Source organism: Geotrypetes seraphini, chromosome 1 (assembly GCF_902459505.1).
Source record: "Geotrypetes seraphini chromosome 1, aGeoSer1.1, whole genome shotgun sequence".
NCBI classification, from domain to species: Eukaryota; Metazoa; Chordata; class Amphibia; order Gymnophiona; family Dermophiidae; genus Geotrypetes; species Geotrypetes seraphini.
In genome coordinates this window covers 223,725,277-223,751,019 of record NC_047084.1, presented here as the reverse complement: position 1 = coordinate 223,751,019, position 25,743 = coordinate 223,725,277, and the positions used below count along the sequence as shown (strand labels likewise).

The 25,743-nt window shown below is 45.2% G+C and overlaps 1 protein-coding gene across 7 annotated transcripts in view; it reads left to right on the top strand.

Annotated features, from left to right (window-relative positions):
* Positions 1-25,743, top strand: part of N4BP2 (NEDD4 binding protein 2) — a 225,373-nt gene that overhangs the window by 69,790 nt on the left and 129,840 nt on the right. For 6 of the 7 annotated variants that reach the window (XM_033947095.1, XM_033947076.1, XM_033947085.1 and 3 more), the window contains exons 7-8: positions 8,497-8,573; positions 17,862-18,017. In XM_033947095.1, coding sequence (XP_033802986.1) covers positions 8,497-8,573; positions 17,862-18,017 — 233 coding nt within the window. The remainder of the gene's footprint in view (positions 1-8,496; positions 8,574-17,861; positions 18,018-25,743) is intronic. The other variant, XM_033947102.1, reaches the window with a different exon arrangement.

Below are 25,743 nucleotides of genomic sequence, written 5' to 3'. Positions count from 1 at the left end.
GGTAGGGGGTCGCCGTGGCCAGGAGGGTTTGGGCTCCCTCCTGGCCCGATATTGTCGGGGAGTTCGGGAGTCGGCGGGGCAAGAGGGCTTGGGCTCCCTTTTGCCGCGATCATGTCGGGGGGGGCAAGAGGGCTTGAGCTCCCTCTTGCCCCGATCGTGTCAGGGGTGCCGCGGTTGGCTGGGGCAAGAGGGCTTGAGCTCCCTCTTGCCCCGATCGTGTCGGGGGTGCCGCGGTTGGCTGGGGCAAGAGGACGGGAGTGCGTGCGAGCGGTCCTTCGGGGTGGGCGTGCGAGCGGTCCTGCGTTGGGGTGAATCGGACGTCGGGGGGGGATCAAGTTTTCAGGGTGGGGACAGGACTTCAAGGGGGAGAGGAGAGTCGGGGCGGGCGAAAGGAGAGTCGGGGTGGCCAGAGGAGAGTCGGGGCGGGCGAAAGGAGAGTCAGGCGGCGACGGGAGAGTCGGGCAGCATGCGCTGTATACGGGTGTGCGCGGTATATAAAAATTTCTGTACATAGATTTGTGTTTTCCGCGCGCTATACCCGTGTGCGCGTTTTACACGGGTGCGCGTTATCTACGTGAAAATACGGTAATTGTGAGTTTCTCTCATAATGTTTTGTTAAGGGTTTGTCTGCACTGCAGAATGCGACAGTGCTGCTTAGAAAGCCTGAGGACTGTTGAGATGAGCTCTTGTAAATACTTATCCACTAACACAGAAATGGCTGTGCAAAAGTATCAGCAAATGTACCTGCACTGGAGTGAGAAAAAACAACATAACAGAGGAGTCGTGAGGATAAGATGTCAATAATTCAGCCACGGGTGTATAATTCAAGATACACTTTATTGATTGTAGCACTGTGAAGACTCAACACTGACAGTGTTTCAGCGTCTCTGCCTTTGTCAAGAGGCTATTGAGCCATGACAAATTACAAACAATATAAAACACATGATGTAAACTGGTAATAGGACATCAAGCAAGACATTAAAAACAATTTGAAAACAAATAGACCAGGGATCTCAAAGTCCCTCCTTGAGGGCCGCAATCCAGTCGGGTTTTCAGGATTTCCCCAATGAATATGCATTGAAAGCAGTGCATGCACATAGATCTCATGCATATTCATTGGGGAAATTCTGAAAACCTGACTGGATTGCGGCCCTCAAGGAGGGACTTTGAGATCCCTGAAATAGACCAATGCATTGAAATTTGAATGTGAAACCTGCAGATTATATGAAACACTATGGAAAGAGAAAAAACAAGTAATTTGTGAGAGAAGGCTTGGAGTGCCCCTGACTAAGGGCCTGTTTTACAAAGCCACGCCCCATAGAGATTTAAAGGGCTTTGGGGCTGTTGCCGCGCAGCAGCCGCTAGTGCAGCTTTGTAAAACAGGCCCTAAGAGAAGCTAGATGGCATTTTGCCCCAACTCCTGTTTTGACCCCTATTATAGTCCCATGGGTATGATCCTCCTCTTAACATACCTCTGACCTGATCTTCACCTCTGCCTCTCACTGGCAGGAGGAGAGCAGTGCTATTTACTTTTTCTGTTATGTCCCTTCCATACACTAGATCAGGGGTGTCAAACTCAGTCACATTAAGGGGCTGAAATCCAAAACCCAGGCTAAGTCTTGGGCCAGACCCTGCCCCATAATAGTACTAATTGTAACACCATTTTTTTCTTTCATTTTTCATGTATACACACACAATATAATCTTATTAACAACACATAACGGTTAACCACAAAATTAAACTACACAAAGCACACTGTATGCTTCTCAACATTCATTCCTACCAGAACACAGATAACCCCTATGCAAATACAGGACCAGAAACTAAAAGTACTAATATATACAAAGGAAACCCTAAAGATGCAAGAGAAAAAGAAACAAATGCATTTCTTCCTGAACAGTGCAAAATAAAGACAGCAGATGTAAATTCTCAAAATTAACACAATTCAATCACTAAATTGAAAGTAAAATCATTCCCCCTTCCTTTGTTGTTTCCCTCCCTCCATGCTTTGCCTCAACTAGGTGCCTCCCTCTGGCTGGTGTCTTACCTTCTGGCTGGCTCCCACCTGGCTGTTTTATGCGACCTGTGGTGCGACACGGCGTTTTCATTGCTGACCCCTGGTGTTATCTTCTGGCGGCTCCCTCTTCACTGCCGCAGTGTGCACAAAGCTGAAGATAAGGAGCAGCCAAGCCAGAAGGAAGATGGACACGCACTTGCAGGGGACACTAATTCTTCATCGACCGTCAGGAAATTTTTGCGAACCGACGGCGGTTGAAGAACACTGAAATAAACCATCCCAGAAACCCAGCATCATAAACATATTTTAAAATTTTTTTTAAATTAAAACCATCCTGGGTACTGTAGAGCCCACCGCCACCCTGAAACCCACCAACATTAAATATCTTCTTTTTTAAATTAAAACCATCCTGGGTACTGTAGAGCCCACCGCCACCCTGAAACCCACCAACATTAAATATCTTCTTTTTTTAATTAAAACCATCCTGGACTGACCAGGATGGTTTTAATTTAAAAAAAAAATCCCAAAAAACTGTTTTATATTTAATGTTGGTGGGTTCTAACCCACCAACATTAATAATAAAACATTATTTTAGAATCTTTTCAGTCAGAATCAGAGTCCATCCCCACCAAAGCTCATCTGCATTACATTTTCTTACCCGATATGGCCTGTGGCCCACCCTGGAGAAAAGCGATGAGGGCAGACTCCTGCTGCAACTAAACTGGGCTGTCACAAACAAGGGAGAAATTGAGGCTCCAGCTCCAATCCAACCAAATGCCCGACGCTCATTGCAGTACCTTGTGCCTCTCACTGCAGTTCCTCATGGCTTCGTTTTGCTTTAAGCAGGCCTAATCTTTCTCACCACTGCGGCTGTGCAGAATATTATTGGATGCAGGAGAGGTACTCATGCTCCCCCACCTTTACGCACATTGTACCGCTGGGCCAGACCAGTAGTGAGGTGGAGCTGGAGGAGGAAGTCAAGAGGGGAGTTGGAGCTGGAGGTGGAAATCAAGAGGGCAAGCCTATGGTTATAATCAGCTCTCTCTCCCACCCCACCCCTTCTTGCTGCCTGAATTTTCTCTTGTGGTCTCTTCAACAGTAATTTAACAGTGCCGGCCAGTAATTTACACTGCCGGTGTGGTTGTCAATTTGTGCATGCCGGCAGCGCAACAGAAATGAATTTAACTGTGCCAGCCCCAGCGATGCATCCTGGCTCGGGCTGGCACAGTTAAATTCATTTCTGGGGCACTGCTTGCATGCACACTCATGCTCTCAAGCTTGCACACTCATGCTCTCAAGCTTCCTCGGTTCCGATTGAGACTGTGCGGTTGGTCATTGCAGCAGTGGCTGTGGGGGAGTTTCTGGCCTTCCTGGATCTTATGAAGGCAAATTTGCACATTCCCATTTTACCAGATCACCACAAGTTTCTCCAGTTTGTTGTGGTGAATCAGCATTATCAGTTTTTGGCCCTGCCTTTTGAGCTGGTGACAATGCCCTGGACCTTCACCAAAGTGATGGTGATAGTAGCGGCTCATCTGAGGAAGATGGAGTTGCAGGTTCACCCTTATCTGGTTGCTCTCAGAAAAGGGGGTGCAGTATGGTAGCGACAGTGCTCCACGTACTAGAAGACATGGGCTGGATTGTCAACTTCAAGAAGAGCCATATGATGGCCACGCAGTCACTGGAATACTTGGGAGTTCTTTTTGATACAGCGGCGGGCCATGTTTACCTGCCCGAGGCTCAGAAATAGAAGCTTTTGGTACAAATTTTGGAGATACTGAAGATGGCAGCCCCTTCTGTGTGGGACAACTTACAGGTTCTGGGTTCCAGGGTTGCTACGCTGGATGTGGTTCCCTGGGTGAGGGCGCACATGCTGTCTTCAGAATGCCTTGCTTTCTCGCTGGGCGCCCCACCGAGATGTCTTAGAGCGGAGTCTGCCATGGAATCTGGAGGCCAGAGTGCGTATGACCTGGTGGCTTTGTCCTCAATCACTCTGCCAAGGCGTTCCGTTAAGCATTGCCTCCCAGATTGTAGTAACCACAGATGCCAGTCTTCTTGGCTGGGGGTGGGGACTTACTGGGGTCATAGTCCTCTTCAGGGCTGTTGGACTCCTTCACCAAGGAAGTGGTTGAGCAGCGACGGCAGTAGCCTATGTTAATCGTCAGGGAGGAACCAAGAACTCTCCCTTAGCTCAGGAGGCTCAACTTCTTTTCTTTTGAATGGAACTTCATCTATTGGCGCTGACGGTGGTGCATGTGGCCAGAGTGGACAACATTCAAGCAAACTTCCTCAGCCGTCAGACTCGGGATCCGGGCAAGTGGACCCTAGTGCAGCAGATGTTTCGGGTGATCATGAGGCACTGGGGCAGTCCCGCCTCGATCTCATGGCCACGGTGCGAAACAAGAAGGCACCACACTTCAGTTGCAGATCTGAGCCCGGATAGAACAGTGGTGTCCTCTGGAGGTTCTTTTATACGTTTTTATGCCTTGGCCTCTGATCGGCCGAGTCCTTTGGAGGATTGAGATTCACCCCAGCCACGTCATTCTGGTAGCGCCTGATTGGCCTTGAAGATTGTGGTATGCGGTTCTGAAGTGGCTTCGGGTGGAATGCAGACTGCACCTGAGTGTCTATCCTGACCTTCTAACTCAGGCCCGGCAGCCATGGAGGATCCTGGTTGCTTTGCTCTTAGGGCTTGGCTCTTGAGCGTGCAGCCTTAGAACATAAAGGCTATTCAGGGTTTGTGATAGCTACGCTTCTCAGGTTTAATATGTCGTCCACGGTGTCGGCTTATGCTAAGGCGTGGAAGACTTTCCAGCACTGGTGTGACCAGGAACAGGTGGACCCTTTTTCAGCTCCTGTGTTGCTGTTCCTTGCTTTTCTCCTAGCTGGTCTGGATAAAGGCCTCACGGTGGCATCTCTGCGGGTCCAGGTGGCAGGCCTGTCTGGTTTTAGATCCCAGGATCATCGGCATTGCAAGTCCGGCCACCTGTTAAGCATGCGTTCCCAGCCTTGGACCTTAACATGGAACTGTCTGGCCTTGCCAGAGCTCCTTTTGAGCCTCTTAGGGATACTTCTCTCAAGACTATTTTTTCTGGTCGCCATCACTTTAGCCTGTAGGGTTTCTGAATGGCAGGCGTTGTCGTGTCAACACCCTTTTCTCCAAATTTCTGCAGGCAGGTCCTTCCTTTTTGCTGAAGGTGGTTTCAGCTTTCCATGTCAGTCAGGAAGTGTGTTTTTGACTGTTGTTCAGCTGACAAGTTCCAAACATTAGGATTGTCTGCTGAAGAAGTTGGACGTGCAGAGGGTGCTCCTGCGTTATTTGGAGGTCACTAACGAGTTTCACTTTTCTGACCTCATATTTGTGCTGGCTTATTCTATTATACGAGGTACTTCTGCTTATAAGGCTATGATCTCCAGGTGGATCTATAGAGCCATTTCATCCACTTACATTCTTGCAGAGTAACAGTCCCCTATTTCTCTTAAGGTGCATTCATCCAGGAGTGTAGCTTCTTCGTGGGCCGAAGCTAGATCCGTTTCTCCTGAGGAGATTTGCAGGATGGCGACGTGGTCTTCACACGTTTGCCAAGTTCTATAGAGTGGATGTTGCTGCCAGACAGGACTCTGCCTTTGGGTCTTCAATCTTAAGGGCCGGTGTAGCAAGCCCACCCTAACTTTCTTGGGGGACTACTGTACATCCCTATGGTCTAGAACAGTGGTTCCCAACCCTGTCCTGGAGGACCCCCAGGCCAGTCGAGTTTTCAGAATAGCCCTAATGAATATGCATGAGAGAGATCTACATATAATGGAGGTGCCAGGCATACAAATCTGCTCCATGCATATTCATTAGGGCTATCCTGAAAACCCGACTGGCCTGGGGTCCTCCAGGACAGGGTTGGGAACCACTGGTCTAGAATGTCTCACCTATTGCTTTTGCACTGGAAAAAGAGATTATGTACTTACCCTGGTAAGTTCTTTTTCATTGGTTGCCTAGTTGCCTGCCTGCCTGCCTGCCTATCTATCTTCTGGGATAGAGAATGACACGGGGAAAAAATCTGTCCCCGTCACCGGCCCACCATCCTCTGCACCGCCCCGTCACCGCCGTTCCCTTCACCGCCCCGTCACCGCCACTGCCATCCCATTCACCGCCCCGTCACCGTCCCCGCTGCATCCATATAAGCCTTAGTACTGTAATATTTAGCTTATTCCTTTCTTATAAATCAAAGTTCCTGCTGCTGAACTAGAGAAAGAGATGTTCAGCTGGCAGGGCTTTGTTTATAAATTTTTATCAACACAACTAATATACTATTTTATCCTAAAGCAAAAAATAAATAAATAAATATAATTTTTTTTCTACCTTTGTTGTCTGGTTTCTGCTTTCCACAGGTATCTGTCATTGAATTCCTTCCATCCACTGTGAGTCTTCTCTCTGCGTCTTCCATTTGCTGTTACTGTGCCTCTCCCTTAACCCCCCCCCCCCCCCAATTGGTCTAGCACCCATCTTCTTCCCTCCGCTCCCGCATAGTCTGGCATCTGTCTTCTTCCCACTCTGTCTTCCACATTTCCCTTGGGGGTCTGTTCCTCTCCACCCTCCTTCAATGTCTGTTCTATTCCTTTCCACCACCACCCTTCCCTCCCTCCTTTACCATCTGTTCCTTTCTACTACCCTTCAGCTCCTCTCGCGTGGCCTATCTACCTTCCTTCCTCTTATTTTCATGGCACGTTACAATGTAATTTGTGCAAGCCACTGGAGCCTGCAAGCTCGGTCCCTGTCCCATCCCCACAAACCATCTCGCTTCTGTGCTCCTATTTTCTCCATTTCTAATATCTCCCCTATGTATCTGTCATTGCCCCCCCTGTGTCCATATACCATCCCCATGGCATGTCCCCTTTATGTCTCTGTCCCTATGCCCCATGCACATAATTTCCCCTCTTTCTGTTACCTTCCTGTGTCCAGATTTCCCCTATCTTCCTCTTCCATACCAGTGTGTCTCTTCTTTTCAACCCCATCTAGCTTTTTTCCCTTTCTTCCCCCCCCCCCCCTGCTTCTAGCATCTGGCTCACCTGCCAGTCCTTCCCTTTCTTTCCTGCTGTGGGTTTTTCTTTCCGACTTCATCCCCTTGGCCCAGAATCCTTTTCCCTTTCACTCCCTCCTTCCAATTTGAGCCGGGAACACTAGCGATCGCACGGTCCCCGCAGCCACTACCTGCCTGCCCAATCGATCCTAGTGTTTAGCCAGCTCTCTCCCTTCTCCTCACCTTAGTTTATAGGTTTTCTTTTTCGGCGACCTGCACGCTTTCCCAAAGAGCCGCGCACGCGCGGCTGCTCAGTGTTCAATCTTCTGCTCTGCTGCAACTTCCTGTTTCCGGTTGCGTCAGAGCAGAAGATCGAAACTGAGCAGCAGCGGGTGCGCGGCTCTCTGATAGCGTGCGGGTCGCCGAAAAAGAAAATCTACAAACTAAGGTGAGGAGAAGGGAGAGAGCTGGCTAAACACTAGAATCGATTGGGCAGGCGGGTGTGAGCTGCGGGGACCGCGCGATCCTTCATGCCTCACTGCGGGGACAAGACCATTCACCGCCCCGCGGGCGGTGAATGGCCTTGTCCCCGTCGCCGCAGCGACTGCTAGTTTTCTTCCCCGTTTTCGGCGGGTGACCCGCGGCTAAAATGCGGTGGCCGCGGGTAAACCGCCACCGTGTCATTCTCTATTCTGGGAATCTGATTGGTGCAGCAATAGGGAAATGAGAAGTCTGAAGCAATGCATTACTGGTCACTACAAGATTGGCTTCTACAGGCAACTAAGGGGATTTGATTAGTGGCGATGGACTATATATACTACAAAGTTATATTAATATATTTAAAGCACATAGGAGAAAAAAGTTTTTTTCATTCAATATATACTGAAACTGGAACTTATTGTAAGAGGGTGTAGTAAAAACAATTAATGTAGTTGAGTTTACAAAAGGTTTGGACAAATTCCTAGAGGTAAACCATTATTAATGTTGATTGAGGGAAAGGTATTGCCTGTCACTGGGGGTAAGTAGAATGGAACCTTGCTTCTTTTGGGGATTTTGCCAGGTACTTGTGACCTGGCTTGGCCAATGTTAGAAGAGGGATACTGAGTTGGATGAATTCGTTCATTCATTCAGTTTTCTAAACTTTTCTCCCAAGGGAGCTCAGAATGGTTTACATGAATTTATTCAGGTACTCGTGCATTTTCCCCTCTGTCCTGGCAGGCTCACAATCTATCTGATGTAGCTGGGGCAATGGGGGGATTAAGTGACTTGCCCAGGGTCACAAGGAGCAGTGTGGGTTTGAACCCAGAACCTCAGGGTGCTGAGGCTGTGGCTTTAACCACTGCGCACACTTTCTTTCCCACCCTCTTTTTGTCTGACCCAGTATGGCAATTTTTAGGTCTGTTTTTTAGTTTCATGTGTTGGTCTCTTAAAATGTAAGATTTTGTTGATTTTGTGTTTAATATTTAGGCCATGCAGCACAGATACAGAGTTGTGTTCCAAGAGCCAGATACCTGGTGGAAGTTTAAACCAAAGGAACTTGAAAGGTAAAAAAAAAAAAAATTACAAAGGATTAAAGAACTGACAATATGTGCAAGCTTCTCCCAAAATTGTGGAATTAATTCATGAATTGATAATGAATGTGACTGTTGGGCAAACTGGATGGACTGTTCAGGTTTTTATCTGTGGACTTGAAGGATCTGTTGCACAAAGCTCTGGTAATTCGGTAAAAAGTTCTAAGTTGGGAGCAATTTTGTTTTGCCGGGCTATGTTCAACCCAAATAGCACTGTTTGTGCTGAGCAGCCCGGTAAAGGGGGCAGGAACTGTGCCTGGCACCTGTGTAGAAGAGCAAATTGGTAGGCACATCTCTTCTGTGCAGGCCCAGTATAGGTCTGATCGCTGGAGCTTGTGAGCAGTATGTTATTTGTGACTTGCCCAAGATCAAATCCACAGGCTGTTGAGTCAGGAGTTCTAATCACTGAGCCACTCTTCCATACCATGCAGGGCTGTGCTGAGCTCTGATAAGCAGCAGTAGGAGCAAAAAAAACAAAAAAAAAAAGACAAGACATCCAAGGCTGGAAGTTTTTTGTTTGTTTGTTTGCTGCTGCTTTCCAGAGCTCAAGCACAGCCCCACACAGTGTGGAAGAGTGGCTTAGTGGTTAGAGCTCCTACTTCAGCAGCCTGAAGTTGTGGGTTTGATCATGTGTAAGTTTTAGTGATTTGAATGCAGCTTTTATGTCCTGCTTGGGACATATACTCACGTGACGTAACTTATAAACCCACTACCGGCAGCTCCAGACCTGCCAAAAAAATTTTCCCTGGCAAGAAGTGGGCGTTCATTTTAATACTAATGAGCTCCTTGTAATGCATTTGCATAGGGTTCTTGGTGGCTGCTACCATGGTTAATAAAAGCCCCCGAGAACCCTTTTGAGGTTTGGCAGCTGAGCTGCTTTGCAAGTAAGACAGTCTTGCTTGCATGGCAGATGTTTGAGCATCAGGGCCCGAATGTCAGCAGCTTTTATATAGGCAGACTGCTGTTGTCCCAGAGACATTGTTTGTGAAATGTGACATTTGTTCCTTTCAAATGAGTTTCTCTCTGTAGAAATTCTTGGAATAAACATGTTCACATATTTTTTTAGCTGCTTTTTTTGTGAAGTAAACTACCATTATTTATATCCCATCATGATGTGTAAATTTAGAACATACAGTGAACTCTTGAAGTGCTGTGGTGTCACTGTTTTATTCCTTGCTCTGAAATAACATTTTGTGTGCTGATGGATCTACAATGGCAAAAAAAAACCTCACTAATCCCTTTACCCACCATGCTTTGCTTTGGAGGTATGGAGTTCTGTGCTTGAGACCTGCAAACAGGTCAGATTTTCAAGATATCTACAGTGTATATTTATCCAATGTTTAAACCCATTTGGTCTAAGAATTTGATTTGTTTGTAGCTCTCTATATTTAATAGAGACTACCCGAGCTTCTCCAAGGGCTGAGTCCTTTTTCATACTAATGGGGAACAATTCTGTGGGGTGTGACTCTGTTGGTCCTTCTGAATCCAAGTAGACAGTTCATTCCTTTTCATCCTGCTAGATCAGTCCAGACCAACTGATTATGCCACCCTACTTGCAGACAGAAGCAGAGCAGCTGAACTGATCCAGTGACATCATTTATATAGTCATATTCAGTGTCCAAATTAACAAGTGCCAAATTAACAAGCTATTCTGGTTAGAAGAAGAAAAGACAAATCTGATATATCAACAGTGACAGCCTGAAACTGATCAATATTTCTTTGCCCCCAGCAGATGGTGCACATTAGACAAGTACAGTTGGATTCTTCTGTTAAAGATCTGACTCCCCAAGGCACAATCTGTGGTCTGTGGCCCTGATGATAGTCTATTTACTGGTATTGGCTTTCAGAGATTAGTTTACTGACCTTTTCTTGGTTGAGCCTGGGAGGTTCCATCCCTCTACAGCTCTGAAGCTCAGCATAAAATCTTTTACTTTGTATGTTTTTTAGGTTTTTCCTCCCCACTTCCCTACAGACTTGTGATCGCTAATTCCTTCTGGTAGGGGCCTCTGTGGTGGAGTGATTAAGGGTTGTAAGAGTACCAGCAGTTAGGTGGTCCTGTTCAATAAAGTTGTTAAAAAAGGAAATCTCCAGCCTCATTTAGTGTGTTGGAATCCTGGATGGGGAGCTTGTGCTGGCTGTTATGTCTGGGCAAAAGCAGGTGGCAGGTGCTGAAGGGTGTGTTAGAGCTGGCAAGTTAGCAGTGTCATTGGCTTCTACTGTCTCATATGTAATTGAAGTGGGGGACTGTTTCCTCAGCAAAGGACATCTTCAGTGACTCTCTGGCAATGGTTATAAGCAATGCAGCGGGGATTTAGCCACCTTCTGATGTGGTTGCTCCAGACACAGTGGACTGATTTTAGTGGTCATGGTGACGATTTTCTCACTAAATTGCAAGCATCCCACATAACCCAAGAGGGAACAGTCTCTACTAGGAACTGCAGAAGGAGAACCTCTCTAGCCCCCCCCCTATTATAGGTGTCCCAAGGAGACCCCAGAGGGGCTACCCCTTCTGGATCTGTGGCCAGAGTTTTGCCATACTCTTACTCTATGCCTCCAAAGGGCTCTTTCAGAGCTATAGAACCCTGCTCTTGAGGGCTCCATGAGTTTGTGGATCTTGGTTCAGTTTGGAGGCCCTGGAGCCTTCACAGGGGATGGTCTGGGGAAATAAAAGGCCCAGGGTCCAGTGTATGGACTGAGAAAATAGATGGTCCCCTAATCACACTGGAGAAAGACTAGGATGAAGATGCTGAGGACAGTTCCCTTCTGTAAGGTGCCTTTCTGAGGATGACTCCCTATAGTAAAGCTCCATGGGGAAGAACTAACCTCCTTTATAGACTAAGTAGTTTTGACTTAGCAACTCAGCTGTATTTCAGAAAGAAGTCTTGGACAGTGATCCTATCTTGGGGTGGGTGGAAGCCTTCTAAAGCTTCTCTTTTTCATAGAACTCTTATGCAAATGATCCTGGTAGTATGGATGGACAGTCTGTCTTCTCCCTCGGGATGGTCTGAACAGATTCCTGTATGACCCTGAGGTGGATGCATTGATGATAGCAGTGATGAAGACTACAATTCCCATAGACATGTGTTCAACTCTGAAGGATTCACATGACAGGAAGGCGGAATTGCTCCTCAAGTAGGCCTTTGGCTTTTGTGCACTTGGATATAGGTGATGGTCTGTGGGGGCGGGGGTAAACGTATGTGGTAAGAGCTGTACTTTGTTGGGCTCAGCATCTTCCAGCCTCATTTGAACTGGCTCAGATAGAGTTGGGTGCAGCCTTTATGGCTAATGTGTTTTATTCCAATTTCTTTCTTCCGTAGGATTTTCTATACCTGGTTCAGAAAAAGCTCATATAAAAGATCACCAATTAGATCGGTGACCTTTTCATCAAATAAACTTATTGTTCCTAAGATAGTTTTTCATCAGGCCACTTGGATAGAATCTATCTGGTCCGATCATTATATCTGCAATTTTAAAATCAACTGGCAGGAAAACACATCAAGAGTGACAAAAACAAAAAAGCCTTAAGAAAACTACATCTATTACTAGTAACGGACAAACTAATCAGGTTTAATTTTGGACCCATTATAATCTAATGTGAACTTCTGATCGAGAGGAGAATTTTTTTATCTGAATGGAATGATTATCGAAAACTAATATTAGATCAAATAGCACCCAAAAAAAACCTATATAAAAAGAATAAGAATATGGTTAGATGATGAATTGTTAGAGCTGAAAAAGAAAGTGAGAAAAAAGGAAAAAATTTGGAGAAGATTAGGCAAATTTGAAGATAAAATCATATGGAGATTAGAGATAAAAAAACTATAAAACCTTGATCAAGGAGAAACTAACTAAACACTATGCTCAAAAAAGTAAGAAAATCAAATATAAATAGTAAAGAATTATTTAAATTACCCAGGCAAAATCATCATTTTCACTGTTTGAACTCTCCCCCACCAAGATAAATGTAACGGATTCCATTGCTCACACATTTCTGTAACCTTTAATAATTTTTTTTCATTTATTTTTGTTTCTTCCAGTGACTTGTAAATCCATTTTCCTAAATATTTTATACCCTCTTCTTTTTGAGAGTGTATATTAAGTGGAAGGATTTCTGATTTATTCCAATTTATTTTATATCCTGAAAACTTTCCAAATCTTTCGATCAAGTCCAATAAATATGGAATAGTAGATTCAGGATTTCTCAAATGAAGCAAAATATCATCTGCATATGCAGATACTTTGTATTCCCGACCAGCATAAGGAATACCCCGAATCTTCTCTGCTTGTTGAATAGCCAATAATAAAGGTTCCAATATAATATCAAATAACGGAGGAGATAAAGGACATCCCTGCCTGACTCTTCTCTTCAGATGAAAACTATCTGAAAAAGAATTATTTATATACAATCTGGCCAAAGGAGAATTATACAAAGCTTTGATCATTTGTATAAATCCAGAACCCACTCCAAACCAATTCATTGCTTGGTACATAAAAGTCCATTCTACTCGATTAAATGCCTTCTCCGCATCCAAAGATACAGAGAATGCTGGATCCTCCATGGATTTTGTTAATGTCAACATATGGAGAGCCAATCTAGTGTTATGTGAGGAATGTCTATGAGCAAATATCTATGTCTATGTTTGATGTATCCTTAATTATTTTAACAATGTACACCGCTTAGAAAAATGATAAGCAGATTATCAAATTTTGAATAAAACTTGGAAACTTGGTTCCGTTACCAATTGCTGGAACAGTTCTCCTTATAGAGAATCCAGGATCTCCTTACTTCTAGAAGACCCTGCAATAAGGTTGTCTCAATCAACATCTGACATGCTAAAATCACCTATCAGTAATACTTTCCCTTCTACAGCTATATTCTGAATGTCTGCTATTAAATCTCTTGTCCACTTTTGTCTATGAAGGAGGCTTGTACAGTATATCACACCAATGTAAATACATTTTCCATTCCCTCTTTCCAGATTGACCCACAGTGCCTCTTCCTTAACCCGTAGATCCTGCAATTGTGCGACTTTAATATGATCTTTAACATATAATGCCACTCCTCCTCCTTTTCTTCATACCCTGTTTTTCCTGAACTGATTATTTAATAATAATAATTTTATTTCTTATATACCGCTATACCATAAGTTCAAAGCGGTTTACAACAAGAATCGTGCAATGAGAGAATTCAGTGATTACAGCGAGAGACATATGTTTACAACAAGATACATATGTTTTGAACAGGATACATAAGATTAGGGCTGCTTGCAAGAAGATACATGCAATGAGAAAACAGGAAGTTTGCAACATGAAGCAAATGTTTTTAGATCAAGTTACAGTATGAAATGGTTTAGAACAGGGTACAAGAGATTAAAGCTGTTTACAGGAAATATTTGCAATGTGAATAAGAGAGGATTACAGCAATATACGTCGAAAGGGGAAGAGTAAAGGGAGAGAAAGGGCTTTCGGGGAGGTAAAATTGGCAGAGGGGGAGAACTCAGGTTGTGTTAAAGAGACGGGTCTTCAGTGATTTTCTGAAGTCAGCGTATGATGTGGCCTCGAGTATTGGTTTGCTAACCATGTGTTCAGTTTAACTGCCTGGAATGATAGCATTCTGTCTAGGTACTTCTTATAGTGACATGATTTCAGAGATGGGTAATTAAAGAGGATTGCTCTGCGAGAGGTCTTATTCGGGCTGTTGGTGAAGAATTGGGAGGCGAGGTAAGTTGTTAGCATCCCGAAGACCGCTTTGTAGCTAATGCAGGCAAACTTGGAAGAGTATTCTGGATTCTACCGGGGTTATTCCATGTCAAGTGATCAAGGGCTCCCAGCATGACCATCACGGATTTTGATGAAACTTCATATGCAGAGTCCACCATGTCTCAAACAAACTTTGGTAAAGTTTTAGTTTCGCCTGTGGGATATTCGTAGAGATATAGCCATTTGTTTGACCCCATACTGCAATGACATACAGTACGACAGTGACATTCTGACAACTTTGAGACACAATATCTCACGAGCTATGTTTCCAAAAAAACTGAAACTTAGCTACCCTGCACAACTTTTGGAGCTCTATTCAATGCTACCAATAATAATTTTTGTCGAGCACTGAGTGAATGGCTGAATTACAGTAAACTTGGCCGAAAAAATTAGTGCTCCAAAAAAAGTCAAAGTTTGACATTACTTAGCTCCCACAATAATTGAGTAATAAATGCGAAATTTGGCGCATAATGTCTCAGTACAACGTTGTTTTCAAAAGTACAATTTCAACCTCCAAGCTCTTTCCATTAGTTTACAAATTAAGTGTAAAGTTGCTAATTTGTGTAAAAAGGCCAAAAATAGGGTATTTTCAGCCTGCTTTTATAGAAAAATACCTTTTAGAAACTCTTTCAAATCAGTCTCATTAGAAAGAGCATATTTCAAACCCCTTAGAAAAGTGGGCTTCATTTTTCAACGCAGGTTAACAATGCCCGAAAAAGGGGGACAAAGTTGTGAGATGTTTCAACTTACAATTATGTCACTTTTCACACTGTTTTTCCCTGTTTATTTTTACTCAAGCTTTGGGTACAATTATAGTGTTCTTAATTAATGATTATTCCTAACTAGAAATTGAGGTTATAATTTTGTTGCATGCAGATCACAAATTACAACTTGTTTTCTTTTTCAGATCCACATTATTATTAATTCAGTTTAAAATGGATGCCAACTAATCGATGCCAACAAAGTGGACTTCACTTCGGCTTGGGAACCATATAAGATACCCAATTTAGGCTTGGGAACCTAGGATAAGACACCCTAATCATTGGCTTTGGAACCAGAAAGATACCAACAAAAGGCTTTGGAACCTTGACAAAGAAACCAAATGTGAGGCTTGGGAACCTGGACGAAGTGGCCCACCCGTGGCTGGTATTGCACAGCTATCGGGCGTAACCCCTATGGCGATGGGGTTGCCAGTTCAAACTCTTGAACTGGTAGTGACAATGTCACCATGGACCAACGCAATAGAGTAGTAGTAATATTACGTCAATACAAAACTGTAACTTTAAAAATGACAGAACTATGTTGAAATAGAGGTTGTTGCCGTGGCAACGTCTCCCAACTTTGTTCCCCTTTTTCAGCCATTGTTAACCTGCGTTGAAAAATGAAGTCCACATTTCTAGGGGGTATGAAATATGCTCTTTCTAATGAGACTGATTTGAAAGAGTTTCTAAAAGGTATTTTTCTGTAAAAGCAGGCTGAAAATACCCTTTTTTGGGCCTTTTTACACAAATTAGCAACTTTACACTTAATTTGTAAACTAATGGAAAGAGCTTGGAGGTTGAAATTGTACTTTTGAAAACAACGTTGTACTGAGACATCATGCGCCAAATTTCGCATTTATTACTCAATTATTGTGGGAGCTAAGTAATGTCAAACTTTGACTTTTTTTGGAGCACTAATTTTTTCGGCCAAGTTTACTGTAATTCAGCCATTCACTCAGTGCTCGACAAAAATTATTATTGGTAGCACTGAATAGAGCTCCAAAAGTTGTGCAGTGTAGCTAAGTTTCAGTTTTTTTGGAAACACAGCTCGGGAGATATTGTGTCTCAAAGTTGTCAGAATGTCATTGTCGTACTGTATTTCATTGTGGTATGGGGGTCAAACAAATGGCTATATCTCCACAAATATTCCACAGGCGAAACTAAAACTTTACCAAAGTTCATTTGAGACATGGTGGACTCTGCATATGAAGTTTCATCAAAATCCGTGATGGTCATGCAGGGCACTTTCCAAGAATCTGATCACTTGACATGGAATGACCCACCGGCATCCAGTATAGTATTTGGAAGTATGGGGTGATATGTTCCCATTTTTTTTAATTCGAATATGAGTCGGACTGCAGTGTTTTGGATTAATCTTAGCTTATGAAGTGTCTTTTTATAAGCTCCCAGATATATGATGTTGCAGTAGTCCAGTGTGCTCAAGATGGAAGCTTGTACGAGTAGTCGAAAGGATGATTCATCGAAGAATTTTTTGACGGTGCGGAGCTTCCATAGTATTGAAATACTTTTTTTGAACATTAGATCTGTATGCTTTTCTAGGGTTAGATGTCTGTCAAGGGTAACTCCTAGTATTTTTATAGATTGTGCGATTTCGTAATCTCTGCCATTCACGTGAATCTTCTTGTCTTTTATCTGTTCATTGGGAGAAGCCAGGAAAAATTTCGTTTTTTCTGTGTTCAGTTAGAGTTTGAAGGCCTTCATCCAAAGTCCTATTTGGTTTGGTTAGGGTATTGGATAGGAGATTAATGAAATTCGGCAACAGATCGGATAGTGGTAGCACAACAGTGATATCGTCAGCGTACACGTGGAAGTTGAGATTTAAGCATAGAAGCATTATGGCAGATAATGCCAAATGGCTCATCTAGTCTGCTCAACCGCAGTAACCATTATCTCTTCCTCTCTCTAAGAGATCCCATGCCTTCTTGAATTCAGACAGTCTCTTGTCTCCACCACTTCATTTAGGAGACTGTTCCACACACCTGTAGCCTGGTATAACTATATCCCATAAAGAGTGGCAAAAATTTCTAATTTTTATGTGTGAGGAAATCAAATAGATAACAGTATAAATAATCCTCACTCTTGTAGGTAGCTTCCAAACATATCAAAATTTCAGTTTGCGCTTTGCTTGGACCGTTTAGGGTCCAGTTGGACTATTACATTTGTATTTTTATGGTTTTATTGTGAGTGTATAAATAAATCATTCTCAGAACATCAGCATCCACAGTTTTGTTTTTATCGTTGGATTGATTCTACTGTGGATTATTGGATCTCCTTTTCTCTTTTTTTGCTGCATTTCTTTGTGAGGCACTATAAGATTGATATTTGAACCATGAGTGGTAATGCCGTTGGTAGAGCTGTGTTGGAGGGAGAATTGTCTTCCTCCCATCCTGAGGGATAAAATTTGCTTACATAAATATTTGATTTGGTATTAGCATAGTGCTTAGTTTTAAGGTGCAGGACTCATTATGTTAATAGTGTCACTGGAAGAGTTCATCTTTTTTATCCATCTGCTGATAGGGCCCCATAACATGTTGGTTTGGACAAATTTAGTAGGAGTCAAGGAAGGGTATCAAGTAAGTCTAAATTTTTCCTTTGAACACCTGACTTAATAAGACATTGATTATTTCTTGCAGAATGGCAACTTGAGGATCCTGTAGATTGCTTTTTGCTTGCTTACTCTTGGCATTGAAGCTTGATGCAGTACTTTGTTTTTTATCAGGCGAAACAAGCATGGTGTGAGCAAAGAAAAGATCAAAAGGATGCTGGACCGCTATGAACGATGTGTCACTGTACATACCATCCTCGGTTCCTCAGTCCCTGATCAATTGGAACAGGATTTTAGTCAACTCCAAGATCAAGACGAAGAAGGAGCTGGGTAGGAGCTAGTTGATATCTAGCATTATAATGAAAATATAGGAATTGCTCCAGGTTTTATGATGATGTTTGTTGCAAGGATTTTTATGTGGGGTTTTGGTTTTTTAGCTTTTTTGTTTGTGCTTATGCTTATCCTTGGACAATCAGGCAGCGTATTATCACATGTGGGTGACATCATCCACAGAGTCTAGTATGGACAGTGCTAAAAGTATGCTGTCACTTTAAACTTGTTAAGAAGCTTCGAGACTGCCTGCACCATGCACATCTGAGTGCCTTCAGCCCAACGTTGGCTCGCGGTTCCTCAATTTTTCATTCTCTGCAGAGCAAAGAAGTTGTGCTTTGGACTCTGGGCAAGTTTCATTGCATTCCCAATGTATTTCTGCCCTTTGGCTCGTTTTACATTTCTTTTCTAAAGTTTTCGGGGGGTGGGGTTGTTCCTTATAAAAAGTTAATAAAACAAAAAAACATGTTAAGTTTTTTGTTATCCTCTGTCATGCTTTCTCTTCTTCGGTGTTTTTATCATTGGTTTTGTCTTGATGTGCAACAATTGAGTTTTTTTATTTAGCCGCAGAGATTTTTCCTCACATGTCGGGGCCTTTTGCTGGGTTCAAAAAGTGCACTCGTTGCCAACTGTCCATCTCCATCACTGAGCTGCACAACTGGTGTATTCAGTGTCTGGGCCTGGAGCATCAAGTGGATACTTGCATCTACTGTTCTACATTTCAAAAGTGCTCTCTTAAGGCTTGGCGCATTCAGCAAAAGAAGTTGTTTGGACCAACCATGGCCTCCAGAAACAAATCGATGCCATCGGTACTGATGTTATCCCAGGACAGGCAGGCAGCATATTCCCACACATGGGTGACGTCACCAACGGAGCCCCGCAGCGGACAGCCTCGAAAGCAAACTTGCTTGAAGATCTCGAGCTTTCGAGTGCTGCATCGCGCATGCCCTCCCGCCCGAACTAGGGGGCGCATCTCCTGTGAGGATCCTCAGTTCAACGTTTTCCGCGGAGCTGAGAAGACTTGTCGACTTAGTTCCCGTAGCGTTGTGCCTTCTCTTCACCGCGGCTGAGTAGTTTTTTTTTGTTTCTGTTCGGTCGCTGTGTTTTTTGCTTTGTTTCTGATTTATAAAAATTAAAAAAAAAAAAACATTTCAATTTTTGTTTTTTGCGTCTGGTTGGGAGATTGAGGCCTAGGCCTCTCTCCCTCGTTCTCGACACGGACTTTGTCCTTTCTATGTCCAAGCCTGTTACCGGGTTCAAACGGTGTTATCAGTGTGGCAGGACTATTTCCATAACTGACCCCCATAGTCGGTGTATGCTCTGCTTGGGGACGACTCATCGTCCGGAAGACTGTCTTCACTGCCTCACTCTTCAACCTCATGCCTTTAAGCGCCGCTGCGACAGGTTCTTCGAGCTTTTCCCTCGAATGGAGCCTGAAAAAGCGGTGGCCTCGGCCGAGGCATCTACGAAAGCCTCCACTTCGGGACAAGCCTCGAGTACGAAGACTTCGACTTCGCCTCCTCTGCAGGCCTCGGCCTCGAAGACCTCTGGGTCCTCGCCCTCGAAGGCCTCTTCGGTGTCCTCGAAGCCTGGATTGGGGGGTAAGTCTCCTGCTTCCTTTTCAGGTACCATTCCTAAGAAGCCAACGGAGTCTAGTACCTCGCAACCTGGGGCTCCAGGTTCGGCTCCGTCTTCTAGACCGCCCTCCAAACGTGCTTCCAAATCAAGGGAATACTCTCCTCCGAGGTCGCCCTCATTGGAATGCACGAGACCTCTGGTGACTCCGAGTCCCTTGGTCTCTGTCCCCATGTTTGAGGACATGCTCAAGTCAATTTTGACGACGCAAATTTCCTCAATTGTGGCTCAGTTGGTCCCGACCTCGACCTTGTCTGCCCAAGTCCAGCCTGAGCAGCAGTCTCTGCCTCGTCGGTGGTCCCCTCGTCGCAGGTCTCGATCTCGGGTCTCTTCCTCGGACTCTTCACCTGACCGAGCTTCTAAGAGGTCTTTGCCTCGATCGAAGCACCGTTCTAAGTCTTCGAAGTTTCCTTCCTCGAGAAGCTCGAGGCCTTCGGATCTCCCTTCGAAGCATGTGCCTCGCTCTCAGAGTACTGTTGCCTCCTCTGTTTCATCGAGGCATTCCAGGTCGGGGACTCCACCTTCGAGACTTTTGCCTCGGGAGCTGTCTCCTCTTGCAAAACCTCGCACTCCGCGCACTTCTCCGTCTCGGAGTCTTAAGCGGAAACATTCCACCACTCCGCCTCTGACTGGTAGTGGGGCGTCCTCCATTACTTTGCGTCTCGATTCAGAGCCAGTTTCTCAGTATTCGCGCAAGGCTTCCCCATCTTTTTCAGTGGCGCCTCGTTCTCCCTCGCCTCAGGAAGCCTCTACATCGAAGTCTTCTTCCTTTGCGAAGTTTGTTTTTGATATGGGCCAGGCCCTTAACATCGATTTGCATTCGGATTCCAAGTACACGCCTGAATATTTGGCGGATATGGAGCTTTCCCATCCTCCAAAGGAGACTTTGCGTCTGCCCATGACACCGGTGCTGAAGCAGACTTTCCTGCGGAATATGGAAACTCCTTATTCTGTGACGGCGGTCCCGTCTAAATTGGAGTCTCGATATCGCACTGTGCCTTGCAAAGGGTTTGATAAATCACAACTTTCTCACCAATCTTTAGTGGTGGAATCATCCCTGAAGAAGGCTCATCCTTCTAAGGTGTGTGTCTGCGACAGTTCCTCCAGGGCGTGAAGGTCGCACTATGGATAAGTTTGGGCGAAGACTTTATCAAAATTCGATGATGACTAACCGAATTCTAAATTACAACTATGTCTTCACTTCTTATTTTAATTACTTTTTGAAGCAGTTGTCATCCTTTTGCCCAGACTGGCCTAGAGACCGCCTTGCTGAATATAAACAAATTCTTCAATCTCTCTCGCAATTGCGTCTCTTCATGTTGCAGGCATCTTATGATGCGTTTGAACTTTCTTCTAGGGTCTCGGCATTTGCAGTGGCCATGCGCCGTCTTGCATGGCTCAGAATAGTGGACATGGATCCCAACTTACAGGATCGTTTAGCGAACCTGCCGTGTCAAGGTTCTGAGCTTTTTGATGACTCGATTGAGCCGGCTACTAAGCGGCTCTCTGAGCATGAACGCTCCTTCGTCTCTCTTCTTCGCCCCAAACCGAAACCTCCTGCGACTAGAGCTTACAAGACTCCAGCTCGTCGCTACCCTATGAAGTCCACACCAGCTTTCTCTAGGCCTCCACCTAGACGGCCTCAGCAACAACGTCCTCAGAAGTCCCAGATGCCTGCTCCATCCAAACCCGCTCCGTCTTTTTGACGGTCCAGTGGTGAGCATTCCAACCTCCTTGCATCCGAACTCCTCCCTACCCATCGGAGGTCGCCTTTCCCTTTTTACATCTGTCTGGGAAACCATTACATCGGACCTCTGGGTCCTCACAGTCATCCGCGAAGGATACTCTCTACGCCTGCTTCAGGTGCCTCCAGATCACCCTCCAGGAGAGTGTCTTTCCAGTTTCTCGCAACTCCCTCTTCTTCTTCAGGAGGCTCAGGCTCTTCTTCGCCTTCGAGCGGTAGAGGAGATCCCTCCTTCCGAACACAATCTGGGGTTTTACTCCAGATACTTCCTGGTTCCAAAGAAGACGGGGGATTTGCGACCCATTCTGGATCTCCCAGCTCTCAACAAATTTCTAGTCAAAGAGAAATTTTGCATGCTCTCTCTTCCAGTCTTGTACTCTCTCATGGATCAGGGAGATTGAATGTGCTCACTGGACCTCAAAGAGGCTTATACTCACATTCCTGTCCATCCGAATTTTCGCAAATATCTCCGGTTCAAGGTGGGGAACCTTCATCTTCAGTACAGGGTTCTTCCGTTTGGCTTGGCGACCTCTCCCAGGGTCTTCACCAAGTGTCTAGTCGTGGTGGCTGCAGCCCTCCGCGCTCGGGGACTTCAGGTTTTTCCTTACCTCGACGATTGGCTTATCAAGGCCCCTTCTCTTCCAGGGGTTATTCAAGCGACCCTTCAGACTATTTCGTTTCTTCAAAGTCTGGGGTTCCATATCAATTTTCCAAAATCTCAGTTGGTTCCAACTCAATCCATCCAATTTATTGGCGCCGTGTTGGATTCTGTTCACATGAGAGCTTTCCTCCCCCTCAATCGTCAAGAAACTCTCTTTCGCCTTTGTCATCACGTAGCTTCCCTGTCGTCTCTCACAGCTCGACAAATGATGGTCCTTCTCGGGCATATGGCATCTACGGTTCATGTGACTCCCTTTGCAAGACTCCACCTTCGCATTCCTCAGTGGACCCTGGCGTCTCAGTGGCAACAGGCCCTAGATCCGCCTTCTCGACGTATAGCAGTAACTCCTTTATTGAAGAAGTCTCTCCGCTGGTGGATGCTCTCTTCCAATCTTTCCAGAGGTTTGCAGTTTCTCCCTCTTCCTCATCAGAAAGTGCTCACAACAGATTCGTCCGAATACGCCTGGGGAGCCCACGTAGATGGTCTCCGTACACAAGGATTGTGGACGACCGCAGATCGTCGATGTCACATCAATCTGTTGGAACTCAGAGCGTTTTTTCTTGCTCTCAAAGCTTTTCTTCACCTCCTTCACGACCAAGTAGTCCTGGTTCGGACGGACAATGAAGTAGCCATGTATTATGTCAACAAACAAGGCGGAATGGGATCTCATTCCCTTTGTCAGGAAGCTCTGAGGTTGTGGCATTGGGCGATTTCTCACAACATTCTCCTTCGCGCGGTCTATATTCAGGGTCAACAGAATTGTCTTGCAGACAAACTGAGCCATCTGCTTCAACCTCACGAATGGACGCTCAACTCCCCCACACTTCGTCAAGTATTTCTTCGCTGGGGAACTCCTCGGGTGGACCTTTTTGCATCGCCCAACAACTTCAAACTGCCTCTGTTTTGCTCCCGCATTTTCTCGCCTCTTCGTCTCGAGGCGGATGCTTTTCTTCTGGACTGGAGGGGTCAGTTTCTTTATGCCTTCCCTCCGTTCCCTCTGATTCTCAAAACTCTTGTCAAACTAAAGTCGGACCATGCCACGATGATTCTCATAGCACCTCGGTGGCCCCGACAACCTTGGTTCTCTCTTCTTCTTCAACTCAGCATCAGGGAACCTCTTCTGCTACCGGTTTTTCCTTCTCTGCTCACTCAGAGTCAGGGGTCTTTACTTCATCCCAATCTGCAGTCTCTTCACTTGACGGCATGGTTCCTTTCTGCATAACAGATCCTTCTCAATTCTCTCAGTCTGTTCAAGATGTTTTTCTGGCTTCCAGGAAGCCGTCCACTCGTCAATGTTATGGCCAGAAGTGGACTAGATTTTCGACTTGGTGTTCCGGTCGTCGTCTTCAGCCGAAATCTTCTCCTTTGGCTTCAGTTCTGGATTATTTGCTTCATTTATCTCAGTCAGGACTTCAATCCACTTCTATTAGAGTTCATCTTAGTGCAATTGCTGCTTTTCATCAACCTCTGGATGGGAAACCGCTCTCGGCACATCCTCTGGTCGCTCGTTTTATGAAGGGCCTTTTTAACCTTCATCCACCTATCAAACCTCCTCCTGTTGTATGGGATCTTAATGTTGTTCTGGCTCAACTGATGAAACCTCCATTTGAACCTATTGCTTTGGCTCATTTTAAGTATCTCACTTGGAAAGCTGTATTCTTGATTGCCCTCACTTCTGCCCGTCGAGTCAGTGAGTTACAAGCGCAGGTCTCGGACCCACCTTTCACAGTTTTTCACCATGATAAGGTGGTTCTCCGTACGCATCCAAAATTCTTGCCTAAAGTGGTGTCAGATTTTCATATCAATCAATCTATTGTTCTCCCGGTCTTTTTTCCTAAGCCACATTCTCATCCCGGTGAGGCGTCACTGCATACTTTGGACTGTAAACGTGCGTTGGCATTTTACCTTCAACGTACTCAACCTCACAGAACATCTCCTCAACTTTTCATCTCTTTTGATCTGAATAGGTTGGGACGTCCTGTCTCTAAGCGTACCATCTCCAACTGGATGGCTGCTTGCATTTCTTTCTGCTATGCTCAGGCTGGTCTTCCTCTGCAAGGTCGAGTGACGGGCCACAAGGTTAGAGCTATGGCGGCATCTGTCGCTTTCCTCAGATCAACACCTATTGAGGAAATTTGCAAGGCTGCCACTTGGTCCTCGGTTCATACTTTCACCTCTCATTACTGTCTGGATTCTTTATCCAGGAGGGATGGCCATTTTGGCCAATCAGTTTTGCAAAATCTTTTTTCGTAAATTGCCAACTTCCCTCCTCCCTTTTTATTTAGCTTGGAGGTCACCCATGTGTGGGAATATGCTGCCTGCTTGTCCTGGGATAAAGCACAGTTACTTACCGTAACAGTTGTTATCCAGGGACAGCAGGCAGATATTCCCACAACCCACCACCTCCCCTGGTTGGCTTCTTGGCTTGGTATCTGAACTGAGGATCCTCACAGGAGATGCGCCCCCTAGTTCGGGTGGGAGGGCACGCACGCATGCGCGATGCAGCACTCGAAAACTCGAGATCTTCAAGCAAGTTTGCTTTCGAGGCTGTCCGCTGCGGGGCTCCGTTGGTGACGTCACCCATGTGTGGGAATATCTGCCTGCTGTCCCTGGATAACAACTGTTACGGTAAGTAACTGTGCTGTACCAGCATCGATGCCTCCCTACTCCAGTATTTCTCAACTCGGTCCTGGAGTACCCCCTTGCCATTCAGGTTTTCAAGATATCCACAATGAATATACATGAAATAAATTTGCATATAATGGAGGCAGTGTATGCAAATCAAGTTTATGCATATTCATTACAGATATCTTAAAAATCTGACTGGCAAGGGATGGGAAACACTGCTCTACTCCATCAGCATCACAGGCATCTTCAGCATCGAGTCCCTCGATGCATGCCAAGTTCCGACACCATCATCGATTTCCTTCTGTGCAGGCTGTTTCTACTATAGGGTATGCTTTCTAATCAAGGTCACCCACCCCTCAACACCCACCCTGCAGCACCAATGGTACCAGGTGTTGAGTCAACTGTACCGGTTCAGTCTATCCAGGACCAACTGAAGGAGTTCTTTTGGAGAGAGCTGCTTATAGTACTGATGCTTACATTGACTCCATTGGTACTGGACCAGCCTGAGCATGGCACATTGAGGCCCAAAGGTACTAGCTCCAGCTCTCCATCGAGGCATCGACAAACATTGGGATCACACGGCACCAATACTTTCTCCTCTAAATCTAAGCATATATTGCATGGTACCAATTTGTGCATCTCTCAACGCAGATCAAGATCTAGACATTCTCGTTGACACACTTCACTTCCATCTTCCTCTTCATCTGACCGGTAGCAACGTCGTCAAAGGAACCTATCTTAACATTCTCACATTCATCCCATTTCTCAGACAAGAAATCGTCCTTCTCCCTCTTTCTGTAGAGAATCTCCTGGAGTTCCAGATGTTGATTAAGAGCTTTCTTAATGAGACACTGATTCTGATCCCATCTTATCTGCTCCAGAGTTGTATGGCATCCCATTAGATCCAACACCTCCACCGCCTAAACGTAGATCGCCTCCAGAAGGACTTTCTTTCACCAAATTCATCAGGCAGATGGGGAAAGCTTTGCCTGTTAAGCTGGAGTCAGACATTGAGCCCAGAGCAAAGCTCCCTGTGGCATTAGGCTTTGATGAACCTC